Genomic DNA, 15512 nt, shown 5'->3' with positions numbered 1-15512 from the left:
GAGCTGCATAATCTAGGTGAGGCCTTACTAATGATGTATAAAGCTGTAGTATAACTGCTGTACTTCTGTTGCTTACACTTTTTGATATAAATCCCAGTAATCTATTTGCCTTATTACGTATGCTTAGGAATAGATGTCTTGGTTTAAGGTTGCTGCTTACCATAACCCTCAAATCCTTTTTGCATTCTGTATGGCTAAGTTCAACATTATTAAGCCAGTAGGTGCTAGGGTTATGAACATTTCCGAGCTTAAGAACTTTACATTTATCTACATTGAACAGCATCTCCCACTTTTCTGACCACAAATTGAGTTTGTCTAAATCCTCCTGAAGTTCTAAGACATCAACATCTGAATCGATTATCGTACCTATCTTCGTGTCATCAGCGAATTTGCTTATATCACTAGTAATTCCCTTGTCAAGGCCATTTATATATACATGTACATGTATTATAAACAACAACAATGTATTATAAACAACAATGGGCCTAAAACCAATCCCTGTGGAATGCCACTTGTTACAGATCCCCACTCAGATTTAACCCCATTTATGCACACTCTGTATTATATATACAGCTGTAATATAAGTGCTGGACTTCTGTTGCTTACACTTCTTGATATAAACCTCAGTAATCTGTTTACGTTATAATGCATGCTTAGGCATTGCCGTCTTGGTTTAAGATTGCTGCTTACCATAACCCCCAAGTCCTTTTTGCAATCTGTATGGCTAAGTTCTACATTATTTAACTTAAGGTCAAGCTTATTGGGCGGTAATTTAATGGTAACAACTTGTCCCCTGCTTTAAAAATAGGAATTACATTAGCCATCTTCCACATATCAGACACTACACCTGTTTTTTTTTATTTATTAACACACTGGCCGATTCCCACCAAGGCAGGGTGGCCCAAAAAAGAAAAACTTTCACCATCATTCACTCCATCACTCCATCACTGTCTTGCCAGAAGGGTGCTTTATACTAGTTTTTAAACTGCAACATTAACACCCCTCCTTCAGAGTGCAGGCACTGTACTTCCCTTCTCCAGGACTCAAGTCCGGCCTGCCGGTTTCCCTGAATCCCTTCATAAATGTTACTTTGCTCACACACCAACAGCACGTCAAGTATTAAAAACCATTCGTCTCCATTCACTCCTATCAAACACGCTCATGCATGCCCGCTGGAAGTCCAAGCACCTCTCACACAAAACCTCCTTTACCCCCTCCCTCCAACCTTTCCTAGGCCGACCCCTACCCCGCCTTCCTTCCGTTACAGACTGATACACTCTTGAAGTCATTCTGTTTTGCTCCATTCTTTCTACATGTCCGAACCACCTCAACTAATATGGCGTCACTCGTACAAGTTGTCTGGCTACCACATCTCATATTTGTTTATTTATTCTACTGTGGGGTGTATGTATCATGTTTATTATATAATTTTGAAAAAATATCAGATGGATTAATGAAAATGTGTATATTAACGTAATATACGACATACCATACCATGGGCAGGGTTAGAACCCGCAATCAGAGAGTTTCAAAACTCCAGATCGTGGGTTCTATCCCCGCCCATGGTATGGTTTGTTTGCAATCGTGTCATTACGATTTTGTGAGTCACATACGACATCTAATGGGATTATTGAGTATTATTATTATCATTACTAATGTGGAGTCTCAAGACATAAGACTTGCTGATTTTAATGTGTACCTGCATGACAGCACAGTGTGTAAGTTTATTGAGGTACAGGTATACATAAGTATAATTATCAGATATATATAAAATATGAAATAACTTTTAAAAACACTTGAAATTTTGGAGTTTCCAGAAATAATGGAGAGACAGTGCTTACGGAGCTCACAGAGAATGTAAACAAACCAGGTGGGGTGCGGTGATCATATTAGAAAGTCAGGTGGGGGGAGACATATAGAGAGCTTTGGTCATAATTTGAAATGACTGTATTAGCGGAACGCCATAAAGCGGGGCCCTACTGTATAGTGCCTGTGCTTCAAAGGAGGGGTGTTGATATTCTGCAGTTTTTTAACTGTAGTGTAGGTATGCCTCTGGCAAGACAGTGATAAAGTGAATAATGATGAAAGTATTTCTTCTTTTTCGGGTCACCCTGCCTCGGTGGGAAATGACCAATGTCTTATTTAAAAAAATACTATAGTATATATAATTATACATTATTTATTTTTGCTTTTAAAACTTATTTTATTTCATTGCAGGTTCTGTTTCCACTTCAGTTTTCTGGACTTTTAGGCAAGGTTGATGTTGTTGCTGATGTTGATGGAGGTGGATTTTCTGGACAGTCTGGAGCTATACGTTATGCTATATCAATGGCCGTGCGATCTTTTGTTGATGAACAGATGATGGAAAAAATGAGACTAGGTTTGTATTTTTCTGTTGGTTCATATAAATTTCAGGTGTTTCATGGATAATACAATATTAGTGGCCCTGCTGATGTCATAGAAACTGAGGGTTTTGTTTCTGTGCAGTCATCCAAAATCCTGATGTTTATGCTGAATTTTGCTCTTGCAAATATAGCTAAAATCAAAGAGCACTTCAGGATACATAACCCAGTTCTCCTGTGTAAGAATTTCTTTCATTAATAGTTGTACTATGAATATGGCACAACTCGTAGTGTGGGTTTTCTATTTTTCAATTGAAATCAGTTGTGTTCAGCTCAAATTCGTGCTCCAACTGTCACTGTTTTTTTTTTTTTTTTTTTTTTTTTTTATTTTTTTTTTTTTTTTTTTTGATGTTTTTTTTTTTTTGTTTTGTTTTGTTTACCCCTTGCATTCTGGCCTGGGGCCAGCCATGCTTTTTTGTTGATTGCCTGTTCAACCAAGCTGTTGCTGGTAGCATCCTACTGGCCCACATATCCATCACAGCCTGGTTGATCTGGCACTTGGTAGAGATAGCAATAGAGTTTTTTTCTGGTAATATTTCTGACAAGGAACCGGTCTAGCGCCGAGCACACAGACAAAGCCGCCTCCCACACCGTTCTCAGCCAGTGTAGCGTTGTTTCTCAGTGAGTGAACATATCCTGCCTGGCCATACGAAACATTTCATAATAATCCATTGTTTTTGCCAGTTGTTTATTGTGTGTGACTGCTAAATAAGCAATCATGGCCACAAAGAAAGCTCCTAGTGCAAGTCCTTTGGTAAAGAAAGCAAGAAACACCATAGAAATGAAAAAAGAAATCCTAAGAAAATATGATAATGGCATACACATTGCTGAACTCGGCAGGATGTACAGGAAGTCGCCATCAACAATCAGCTCCATTGTGGCAAAAAGAAAAGAAATCATGGAAGCTGAGGTTGTGAAAGGGGTAAATGCGATAACCAAACAGAGATCCTAAACATTTGAAGAAGTGGAGAAATTGTTGTTGGTGTAAATCAGAGAGAAAGAGTTAGCAGGACATAGTGTTGTGCAGTCAATTATTTGTGAAAAGGCGAGACAGTTACATGACAACCTCTTAAAGAAATTCCCTGAAACAAGTGCTGATGTAGGTGAATTTAAGGCCAGCAAAGGCTGGTTTGAAAAATTAAAGAAGCGAAATGGCATACACAGTGTTGTAAGGCATGGCGAGGGTGCCAGTTTAGATAAACAAGTGGCTGAAAAATTCATGCAGGAATTTGTTATGCAGAGGCTGAAAAATTTGAACCCCAACAAGTGTTCAGTTGTGATGAAACAGGCCTGTTTTGGAAGAAAATGCCAAAGAGGCCCTACATTATGCAGGAGGAAAAGGCACTTCCAGGACACAAGACTATGAAAGACAGGCTAACTTTCTTCTTGTGTGGTAATGCTAGTGGGGATTTCAAAGTGAAATCTTTACTGGTGTATCACTCTGAAAATCCCAGTGTGTTCAAGAAAAACAATGTTGTCAAGAGTAAATTGTGTGTGATGTGGAAGGCTAACAGTAGGGCATGGGTCACAAGGGAAATTTTCCTGGAATGGTTTAATGAAGTGTTTGGCCCCAGTGTGAAAAAATACCTCCTGGATAAGAAATTGCCATTCCAGTGCCTCCTGTTAATGGACAATGCTCCTGCTCATGCTCCAGACTTGGAAGACCAATTGTCTAAGGAATTCAGTTTTGTAACAGTGAAGTTTCTGCCTTCTAACACCACTCCTCTCCTCCAGTCCATGGACCAGCAGATCATTGCAAACTTCAAAAAACTGGACACCAAAGCAGTGTTTCAAAGGTGCTTTGATATAACCTCAGACTCTGAATTGACCCTAAGAGAGTTCTGGAAGAATCACTTCAATATCTTCCACTGCATAGGCCTTATAGATAAGGCTTGGCAGGGAGTGACTTCCAGGATGATGAACTCTGCTTGGAGAAAATTGTGGCCAGATTGTGTCCAAAAAAAAAGGATTTTGAAGGGTTTGAGACCGACTCTGTCAATTCTACATCTGTTGTGCAATCAATTGTGGCATTGGGAAATTCCATGGGGTTGGATGTGAGCGGCCAGGATGTGGAAGAGTTGGTGGAGGACCACAATGAAGAGCTAACCACTGATGAGCTGCAAGAGCTTCATCTGCAACAGCAACAGACCACAGCTAAGGAAATCGCTTCAGAGGAGGAGGAAGAGAGATGGAAGAAGATGCCCTCTTCAAAGATTAAGGAGATTTGTGCAATGTGGGCTAAAGTGCATTCATTTGTGGTGGAATATCACCCTGAGAAAGCTGTTGCAATCCGTGCTGGTGATTTTTACAATGACAATGCCATGTCCCATTTTAGGCAAATCTTAGAGACACTAGAAACAGACCTGTCTGGAGAGATATTTTGTGCAACAGGGGTCCAGTGACTCTCAAGCTGGTCCTAGTGGCAGTAAAAAACAAAGGAGGGAAGTGACCTCACATAAGGACTTGGTACCTAGAGTTCTTATGGAGGGGGATTCCCCTTCCAAACAACCTATTTTCCCTCTCCCCTCCTCTCTGTCTTCCTTCCAGCAACAACAGCCTTCAATAAAGGTAAGTGTCATATGTAATGATCATTCTTTTGTGCATGTAACTATTTTTAAGGTTAAAAACTTTTTTGTTGATGCTTCTGGGTGTCTGGAATGGATTAATTCCATTTACATTACAGTGGAACCTCAAATATCGAACTTTCTTCGTTCCAGACGTCTGTTCGAGTGCTGTTACCGAATGAATTTATTCCCATCAGGAATAATGTAAATTAGATTAGTTCATTTCAGACCCTCAAAAATACACTTCTGAAATCACTTACAAAAATACACTTACATAATTGGTTGAGTTGGGAGCAGTTCGATATTTGAGGTTCCACTGTATTTCTAATGGGGAATATGGTTTCAGTTTTGGCCAATGGCTCAGGAATGGATTAAACACAAAAACCGAGGGTCCACTGTACTGGTATACCGATGGTACCCCTGATTGTTAAACCCTTAGCACCTGGTTTCCTGGTTGGGGGGTTGGTTGCCTGTATGGGTGTGTAACAAATGGTTACACAACCACAGCCTGGTTGGTTGCCTGTATGGGTGTGTAACAAATGCTGAATAAACTGTAGCATACTCTTAGCATGCCACAACTAGTTTCTTGTTATCATAGCAATAGTAGATAACACTTCAGTTTCATGTCATCCTTTGCAGGCAATATCAAAATAAGTATAAAAGTCACGTCAAAAGGAGACAGAAAAGTTACAAGTACATATCAGCAAAATCTTCCAGTGGGAAAATGATAATATCATGATCTTCAGTGGTGGCTTTAGTTCCAACTACTTAGTTGCAGGAAGACTGAAGAACTCAAAATAAACACAGGGTACAGATACTTAAATATAGGAAAAATCAAAATAAACAAAGGGTACAGAGCACAAGCAGAACATCTTATAAAATGAAAGGAACAGATAAAAGAATTAGGAATAACTTGAACTGATCTGTTGTCTAGAGATCTCAATACAGCATATGTAGCAAAGGCCAGGAAAATGATGGCAGATTATAGAAACCATTAAAACATGAGAAACAATGCCAATAATGGCACTTTTTAGGTGATTTGCTTTTGTACTCTTCAAATATTGTTTTGTGCTTGCAGTGCCTTTCAGGGTAGAAGAGTTAGTTTAACATCTTTATTATGCAACTCCCCATACCCATCCTTTTGGCGGTAGTCAAAAGATTACAGAGGTGCATAATGGGTCCAGGGACCGGGCCATAAAGTTTTGATAGCTGAACAAGTTATGGTGGTAATGAGAGATAACAGAACTAGAAAATATACTACCTGCATACTCAGTAAAACATCTAAACTACTGTGAATGTCTCAAAGCACTTGGAATGTATTCATTGGCACGGAGAAAAGATACCTGATAACTTATACACAGAAAATATTTGAAGGTCTGTCCCCCAACCTGTGCACTACCATAACATGCTGGAGTAAGTGTAAAATAAATCCAGTGAAAAGCATGGATGCCATAAGCACAAAAACACTATCAGAATCTATGGCCCCAGACTATACAACCTGTTACTAACAGAGAAATGTTGCCAGATTGAAAATAGATGTTTTCTAGAGGAAACTGGACAATTACTTCCTGCAAGTGTCAGCTGGACTGTGTTGGATATAGAGGATTTTGTGCATATAATTGACTTACTTTGTTAATTAGCATCAGCTTAATCACCTAGCCCTGCCAGCCTCTACATATACTCTGTCAAGGGAATAGTAAACCCTTCCATAAGCTGCCAAATATATACCAAGGTATTATTATTACATTCATAACTAAGCACTAAACCCACATGGGTCATACAGCATTGCAGGATAGAGGTGTGCTAAAGGTATAATATGCCTGAGCAGGGAGCTATACTTAGGTCTACACTTACCAGTATGATGTTCTTGTTGACACCTGGTTCCTGGTTAATTATCAAGCTCTGCGCTGTATGACCCTTGTAGATTTAGCGCTTCTTTTTTATTATAATAATAATTATGCAGCGAGGAGAAGGCTGGAGGCAGTGGAGATGTCATGTCCGAGGGCAATGTGTGGTGTGAATATAATGCAGAGAATTCGTAGTTTGGAAGTTAGGAGGAGGTGCGGGATTACCAAAACTGTTGTCCAGAGGGCTGAGGAAGGGTTGTTGAGGTGGTTCGGACATGTAGAGAGAATGGAGCGAAACAGAATGACTTCAAGAGTGTATCAGTCTGTAGTGGAAGGAAGGCGGGGTAGGGGTCGGCCTAGGAAAGGTTGGAGGGAGGGGGTAAAGGAGGTTTTGTGTGCGAGGGGCTTGGACTTCCAGCAGGCGTGCGTGAGCGTGTTTGATAGGAGTGAATGGAGACGAATGGTTTTTAATACTTGACGTGCTGTTGGAGTGTGAGCAAAGTAACATTTATGAAGGGGTTCAGGGAAACTGGCAGGCCGGACTTGAGTCCTGGAGATGGGAAGTACAGTGCCTGCACTCTGAAGGAGGGGTGTTAATGTTGCAGTTTAAAAACTGTAGTGTAAAGCACCCTTCTGGTAAGACAGTGATGGAGTGAATGATGGTGAAAGTTTTTCTTTTTCGGGCCACCCTGCCTTGGTGGGAATCAGCCAGTGATAATAAAATAAAAAAAAAAAAATAATTATCAAGTTGATGAAGCTGAATGGTCACTGAATGAAGCTCGGGCACTCGCAAGGGTAAAGACACGACACATGGATATGACACTTGACAAGCTCTGAAATTGACTACCAGTAGCCCTATACCAACCTCTGTACTTAAGTTGCTAACTACCCTGCACAAGATTATGGACTGTGATGTATATAATGAACAAGGTGGGTAAAAAATAGTCTTACGTGCCCCTAGGATTTCCTGTGTTTACCTGGGGACTTGGTGTGATGACAGGCACTCAGCTTAATGATGAGCTATCATAGTACCTGGATGTCATTAATTCATTACTAATATAATTGACACTCATTTAGCACTTGTGCTGATAAGTCCTTAAAATCAAGTTCAATTCTAAGCGTTGATTTCAGCTTAGGTCCAGAAAGTCCATCCATTTAAATGAGTCTCAGTACTCTTCCACACATCACTGAATAGACTTGAAGCACACATCAGATTAGAAGCACTGGTGATTACAAACCTGGCTCCCTGGTGCTCAAGTCACTGTGATCTGTACTGTTTGTGGTAAACCAGGAGAGCACTAGTCCCAAGCCTTCAAAGACCAGCCTACTAGTGCCAGCTCTGCCTTGGGGCCATTGCCAAATGGGTAGCTCAGGAAAGCATTTCTCTTGATACAATAAAACATTCATCACTATGACATAAAAGTCAAGGTTTTGAGATTAATGACAAATAGGTCTCACTTTCTCATATTACAAGTACACCTGCTAAGCAGGTGACTTAGCACATGGGAAAGATGTGTTATACTCCCTATATCCTCACTTGATAAAGAGGAAATAATGGTTGAAGGCCTCCTTTATGTCATGTAGACACTAGACAAAGGAAGGTTACTACCTTATCTAGAATATTTTAACATCAGGGATTCAAGAAATCCCCACAGTAGCTATGTACATGGGCTACTAGCACAATTGTTATTGCATTCATGGGAATGGGGAAGGATGGGAGTGAAAAACCATAGTCATACTTCATCTGGATGGGAATGTGTCATTCAAATAGTCCTTCACCAGCATCAAGAAATCTTACCTTGAGGGGCTAGCACAAACTGCCTTGTTGACCAGGCAGTTATATCAGAGGGTTTTAACATTGCACCTCAGGCTGAGGTGCAATATTATAACCCTCAAAATCAGTTCAGATATTTAAACTACAGGTACAGTACCTTGTATAAGCAGCAGATGTAATAGTGCACAACATTCACAGTAAAATAAAGTACAAATCTATTGTATGGGAACAAATGGCAATTAATTGTTTGAATTTGTGTCTAATTGCATACCCACAGGGCAATATGAAAATTTTAATCATGGAAAGTGCTAAACCCATGAGTTATACGTCGCCTAGGAATGATAGGCAGATTTGATTCGAGGAAGGTGAGGGTAGCCCTAATTTCTTGGATTAAGATTATTATAGTTATAAAAAAAAGAAACACTAAACACACTAGGGTCATATGCACTGCAGGAGGTGAGGAGTGCTAAAGAAAAGGGCTGTGAGGAGTGCTAAAGAGAGTATTATCAAAGTCTGTGTAATTGGTTGCTGTCAAAAAGTCAAAGAGGGAGTATGAGTCAAAGGTGGGGGCCCTTCAGCAAGGAGGGAAGATAAAGTGGAACAGGGGGCCTCTCCATGAGATACCCATAAATAAGACAGGTGTGCCCGATGTGAAGATGGGGGAGTGCAGTTTCCCAACCTTGGCATCAATGATAAGAAGGCCAGAAACCTAAACTTGGCTTGCTGGAATATATTTGTTATGAGTCATATCGGACCAGTGGTTGCGAAGGTGATTAGAGATTACAACAAAATAGTCTGAGTATGGCATGCCTCTATATGAAACTGGGAGGACATGTACTGTTGGCCATGCAGCATAGTCTGCCTGCTCGTTGCCATGAACATCAGCATGACCAGGGACCCAGCAGAAAATTATTTATTTGTTTTGCAAGAAATGCAACACAACCAAAGCTGTATATGAAGAACTAGGAGATGAGGCAAATTAATTTTTTTAATAGCTTGCAAGCACTAAAGGAGTCTGAGACTACTACAGACATTGAGGTAGGCATACATGCAGTATGAAGAATTGCATACAGTTCAGCAAAAATACTAGCCGAGTCTAATAAATGCCCTCGCACAACACTGTCTGGAAACACTGCTTCAAACCCGACACTGTCAGATGATTTAGAACCATCAGTGTACACTGCAATAGCATGAGAATGAGACCGAAAGTGGTTGAGAAAAAGGTAGCGAGAAGCAACTGTAGGTACAGCCTTTCCTCACTTAATGACAGAGTTCTGTTCCTAAGATCACGTCGGTAAACAAATTCATCGTTAAGTAAGGAGCATACTATAATGGTAGTGGGTTTGTGTCAGCCATCTTTGATATTGTTTTAATATCACCTTTGCACCATTTATAACATTTCTGGTATATTTTTAAATATTTATACAGCAGTGTACTGTATATTGTAATAAACAGAATAGAAGAAATCAGCTCTAATATACATTATTTAGGTATGCATACTGGTCAGAGAGCCTGTCGTAAGTCTGAGTCGTCGGTAAACAAGCTTTTGCGTATGGCAGTGGGGAAGAACAGACATGAACTGTTGGAACCTCCCAGGGGAAAAGAGAGAAGTTAAATGCTAGATGAACATATAAAGGGGGCAACTGAGCGAGTGAAGATGAAGAGAATAGGGACGGAGTAAACAGGCAGTGAACAAATAATGGACCTCTACTAACATCAGTTACTATCCTGTATGTAGAAGGATCGTGAAGGTCTTGAGAGCGGACAAAATAATGGTGACAATGAGCATCACTGCGATCAGGCGAGGATGAACATTCACCTCTGCATACAGGCTCTCAACAGGAGAGAAGCAAAAAGCACTTAGACATAAATGTAATCCCTGATGATGGATGGGATCAAGTTTAGAAAGAGTTGTGGGAGAGGATGCAGAATATGTCTGGTCAATATAGTCTATCTAGTTTTGATAAAATTAGAGCTGAATGCAATTGAAGAAGAGTTCGATGCTCCACCTCTATGAAAGTCGAGCGAGGGTTTTAAGGAGGTTTAGCTGGCTTTGACAAGTTGCTTTCAGGGAGGTAATGTGAGATTTCCAGGACAGCCAGTGGTCAGACAGAAGGCCGAGAAATCTGACTATTACTTACAGGAATACGGGACCCATACAGGTACAGTGAGTATCAGAGATAACAGAACGTCTGGTGAAAGTAACATGGTGTGTTTTAGCACCAGTAAATTTAAACCCATGCATAGTGGTCCAATTGGAAACACATTTGATAGCATTCTGGAATGAGGCTGCCAGTTGGCAACAGTCACCGTCTGCACATAAGAAAAAAAACCATTACAAAGTTGCTGTTTTAATCGAAAATTATGGTCTTTTTTTTTCTCTCATTATGCACTGTATGCTGCAGGATTTGTTTTATGTGGTGCACACATACCAAATCGATGTATTCTCTCATATCAAGGCCAAAATTTGCCGCTCATAGCTTATCAGAGTGAGCTGAGCTCATGACGTAGATCTACGGTTTGGACCCTGTAGATCTATGGCACGGACCCTCAAGGAGTTAACCCGAACACAGAATTCTCTCTCAAATAAGTTTTTAAGGAAAAGTGGTAGATTACCCTGGAGGCCAAAGGAATGAATTTGGGCGAAGATATTTATCTCCAAGTGGTGTCATATGTCTTTTTAAGATCAAAAAAGACCACAACACCCAAATGGTTACTAGCCAAGGCATTATGAACATGGGTATCTAAGTGAAGCCAGGGGTCAATAGCAGAGTGGCCCTTATGAAAGCCAAATTGACTGATGGAGAGACTATTGTGTGTGTCTAAATACCACTCCAAATGTCTTATTTACTATACATTCCATCAACTTGCAAACTGTACTAGTAAGAGCAGTGGGATGATAGTGTAAGGCATCATTGCCCAAAGTACCTGGTTAAAAAACAGCAGAACAATAGCAGTTTCCCACAGCTGGGGAAGAACCAGCTGCAACTAAATAAGATTAAAAAGATGCAAGAGAACTGCAAGAGCTGACAGATGTAAATGCTGAAGCATACAAATATGGACAACATCAGGCCAAGCTGTCAACGATCAGCAAGCGGAAAGTGTCAACTCCAGTTCTAGAAGCATAAAAGGTACATTATAAAAGTCATCTCTGCTAGAAGAAAAATCTAAAGTAATAACTGTCTGGGAGACTATAAGGAAAGAAACGAGGGGCATAGATGTAGCCCCTGAAATATACGGACAAGATGATTTCCAGTCTCTGTGGCAACTTCAGGTCTTGCAATGCTGACACCAGTGACCTGAAAAATGGACGCTGGGTCTTGAAAGTGCTTGCCACTCAGTTTCCGTACCTTTTTCCAAGCTGTGCTCATAGGTGAAGCCGTAGTAACGATAGAAACATAATCCCGCCAGCAAGTGTGTTTAGCTTCATGAATGACACAACGGGCAACCGCTCTTGCCCACTTAAAATCAAGGAGTTGCTTTGTGGTCCTATTGTAACTATAACGGCCCCTTGCAGCACATTTCAAATGTACTGTACGAGCACAAGCAGGAGACCACCAAGGTACGCATTTCTGAGAGTGCCTACTCGAGGTTTAACCCCTTCGGTGGTGGTCCTGTAATGTTACGGCTTTGAAGCCAGTGTTGGTCCCATAATACAGTGGACCCCCGCATAACGATGGCATCGCATAGCGATTTTTCCGCATAACGATTACTTTTATCGCAAAATTTTTGCCGCGCATACCGATTAAAAACCCGCATACCGATTTTCGTCCGAGACGCGTCCAATGTGCCCTCAGCCAGCCTCACATGTGCCGCTCCGTCCCATTGTTTACCAGCCAGCCTCCGCGGTAACATCCAAGCATACACTCGGAATATTTCGTATTATTACAGTATTTTCGGTGCTGTTTCTGGAAAATAAGTGACCATGGGCCCCAAGAAAGCTTCTAGTGCCAACCCTACACCTCAAAGGGTAAGAATTACTATAGAGATGAAGAAAGAGATAATTGATAAGTATGAAAGTGGAGTGCGTATAGCCGACCTAGTCAAGCTGTACAAGAAACCCCAATCAACCATCGCTACTATTGTGGGCACCAGAAAGACAATCAAGGAAGCTGTTCTTGCCAAAGGTTCAACTGTGTTTTCGAAACAAAGATCGCAATTGATGGAAGATGTTGAGAGACTCTTATTGGTGTGGATAAATGAAAAACAGATAGCAGGAGATAGCGTCTCTCAAGCGATCATATGTGAAAAGGCTAGGAAGTTGCATGAGGATTTAATTAAAAAAATGCCTGCAACTAGTGATGATGTGAGTGAATTTAAGGCCAGCAAAGGTTGGTTTGAGAGATTTAAGAAGCGTAGTGGCATCCATAGTGTGATAAGGCATGGTGAGGCTGCCAGTTCGGACCACAAAGCGGCTGAAAAATATGTGCAGGAATTCAAGGAGTACATAGAAACTGAAGGACTGAAACCTGAACAAGTGTTTAATTGTGATGAAACAGGCCTGTTCTGGAAGAAAATGCCAAGCAGGACCTACATTACTCAGGAGGAAAAGGCACTCCCAGGACATAAGCCTATGAAAGACAGGCTTACTTTGTTGATGTGTGCCAATGCTACTGGTGATTGCAAAGTGAAGCCTTTATTAGTGTATCACTCTGAAACTCCCAGAGCGTTCAGGCAAAAGAATGTCCTCAAGGATAATTTGTGTGTGCTGTGGAGGGCAAACAGTAAGGCATGGGGTCACTAGGGAATTTTTCTATAACTGGTTACACCATGCATTTGCCCCCAATGTGAAAAATTACCTAACTGAAAAGAAATTAGAACTTAAGTGCCTCCTGGTGTTAGACAATGCCCCTGGTCATCCTACAGACGTGGCAGAGCGACTTTATGGGGACATGAGCTTCATTAAGGTGAAGTTTTTGCCTCCTAATACCACTCCTCTCCTGCAGCCCATGGACCAGCAGGTTATTTCCAACTTCAAGAAACTGTACACAAAAGCTCTGTTTGAAAGGTGCTTTGTAATGACCTCAGAAACTCAACTGACTCTAAGAGAGTTTTGGAGAGATCACTTTAATATCCTCAATTGTGTAAACCTTATAGGTAAGGCTTGGGAGGAAGTGACAAAGAGGACCTTGAACTCTGCTTGGAAGAAACTGTGGCCAGAATGTGTAGACAAAAGGGATTTTGAAGGGTTTGAGGCTAACCCTGAGAATCCTGTGCCAGTTGAGGAATCCATTGTGGCATTGGGAAAGTCCTTGGGGTTGGAGGTTAGTGGGGAGGATGTGGAAGAGTTGGTGGAGGAGGACAATGAAGAACTAACCACTGATGAGCTGCTAGATCAACTTCAACAGCAAGAGGCCACACCTGAGGAAATTGCTTCGGAGGAGGGGAGAGAGAAATTGAAGAAGTTGCCTACTTCAAAGATTAAGGAAATCTGTGCAAAGTGGCTTGAAGTGCAAACCATCATGGATGAAAATCACCCTCACACAGCTATTGCAAGCCGTGCTGGTGATTATTACACTGACAATGTTGTGAAACACTTTAGGCAAGTCATAAAGGAACGAGAGGTACAGGCCACTATGGACAGATATCTTGTGCGAAAGAAGTCCAGTGACTCTGAAGCTGGCCCTAGTGGCATTAAAAGAAGAAGGGAAGTAACCCCAGAAAAGGACTACGTATGAGAGAATGGGTGTGCATGGTCAATGTGCACAGTATTAAAGAAAATCATGCAGCAAGCAGTGCATGAGAAAAAATGTGACTGTTTTTGGTTTAAAACAGTGACTTAGCCGTGCATTTTCATATGGTATTTATGGTTGTATTCTCATTTTCTTGGTCTTCTTTGATAGAATGGAAGATATATTACAGAAATAGAGGCGATTTTGAATTGTTTAACCCTTTCACCGTTGAGACCCCTGCTCACAAACTTGCTCTCAGTGACGAAGAGTTTAAAAAAAAAAATTTTTTCTTATGAAATGATAGAGAATCTTTTCCCAATTGTAATGACACCAAAGGTATAAAATTTGATGGAAAACTTATGGTTTCAGCGATATTTACGCATCAGCTATTTTTTTACCCACTTTGAGCCCTATTTTCAGCCAATTCCATTGTTCCAGTCAACCAGACTCATAGCTATTTCACTCAAACTCCTTTTGTTGTATCGACTGAGTATGTACAAGAAACTGCCCATTTAACGATTTCAACTACCCAATAAAGTGATCAGAAATTGGTAATTTGTCCAGTTTCATACACAATTCAAGGAAGGCCAATTTCAAAATAGGGTCTAGAATTAACAATGCAAACATTCTTAGCACTAAAATAACATTTTCTCTGTTTACTAGTTATGTCTCGAGGCTCCTCTTATATTATGATTGCTTTCCATTTTGAATTTTTATTCACTCAAAAAATAGAAAATTTACTGTTATGCAGAGTACTGCATTATTGTAAAAATGGTATAAATAATATCAGTGCATTTGTGAAAGCATATTAGACCCACCATTTGACATGTACTGGACGTGTGATGTAATTTGTTTACTCTTGAACATTGGCAAAAATTGAACATATCCACAAATTTGCGCTCAATTTCAAGGTACTTTTAGTGCATAAATCATTCAAAATTATCTCTAGTTCTGTAATATATCTTCCATTCTATCAAATGAGATCAAAGAAAATGAGAATACGACCTCAACCTTCCCATCCATACTCAAGACAGCAAGGGTTACTCCGATTCTAAAAGGAGGTGATTCATCAGAGTTGAACAACTATAGACCTATATCACACTTGCCCTTTCTAAAATTTTTGAAAAAAATAATACACAAACAACTTTACTCCTACCTTACATCCAACAACATACTTAACCCCTGCCAGTTTGGGTTTAGTCCAAAAAAAGTACAAATGATGCTGTTATACACATGCTTGAACTAATATATAC

At 40.5% G+C, this 15512-nt stretch overlaps 1 protein-coding gene across 3 annotated transcripts in view; it reads left to right on the top strand.

Annotated features, from left to right (window-relative positions):
• The window catches only part of mRpS9 (mitochondrial ribosomal protein S9), a 93356-nt gene that overhangs the window by 59309 nt on the left and 18535 nt on the right, over nucleotides 1-15512 (top strand). For all 3 annotated transcript variants that reach the window (XM_053781420.2, XM_070096354.1, XM_053781419.2), the window contains exon 9: nucleotides 2218-2380. In XM_053781420.2, coding sequence (XP_053637395.1) covers nucleotides 2218-2380 — 163 coding nt within the window. The remainder of the gene's footprint in view (nucleotides 1-2217; nucleotides 2381-15512) is intronic.

This window comes from Cherax quadricarinatus, chromosome 53, assembly GCF_038502225.1.
Source record: "Cherax quadricarinatus isolate ZL_2023a chromosome 53, ASM3850222v1, whole genome shotgun sequence".
In the NCBI taxonomy this organism is placed as follows: domain Eukaryota; kingdom Metazoa; phylum Arthropoda; class Malacostraca; order Decapoda; family Parastacidae; genus Cherax; species Cherax quadricarinatus.
The sequence above is the reverse complement of the archived record's forward strand: the minus strand, read 5'-3'. Positions and strand labels throughout refer to the sequence as shown.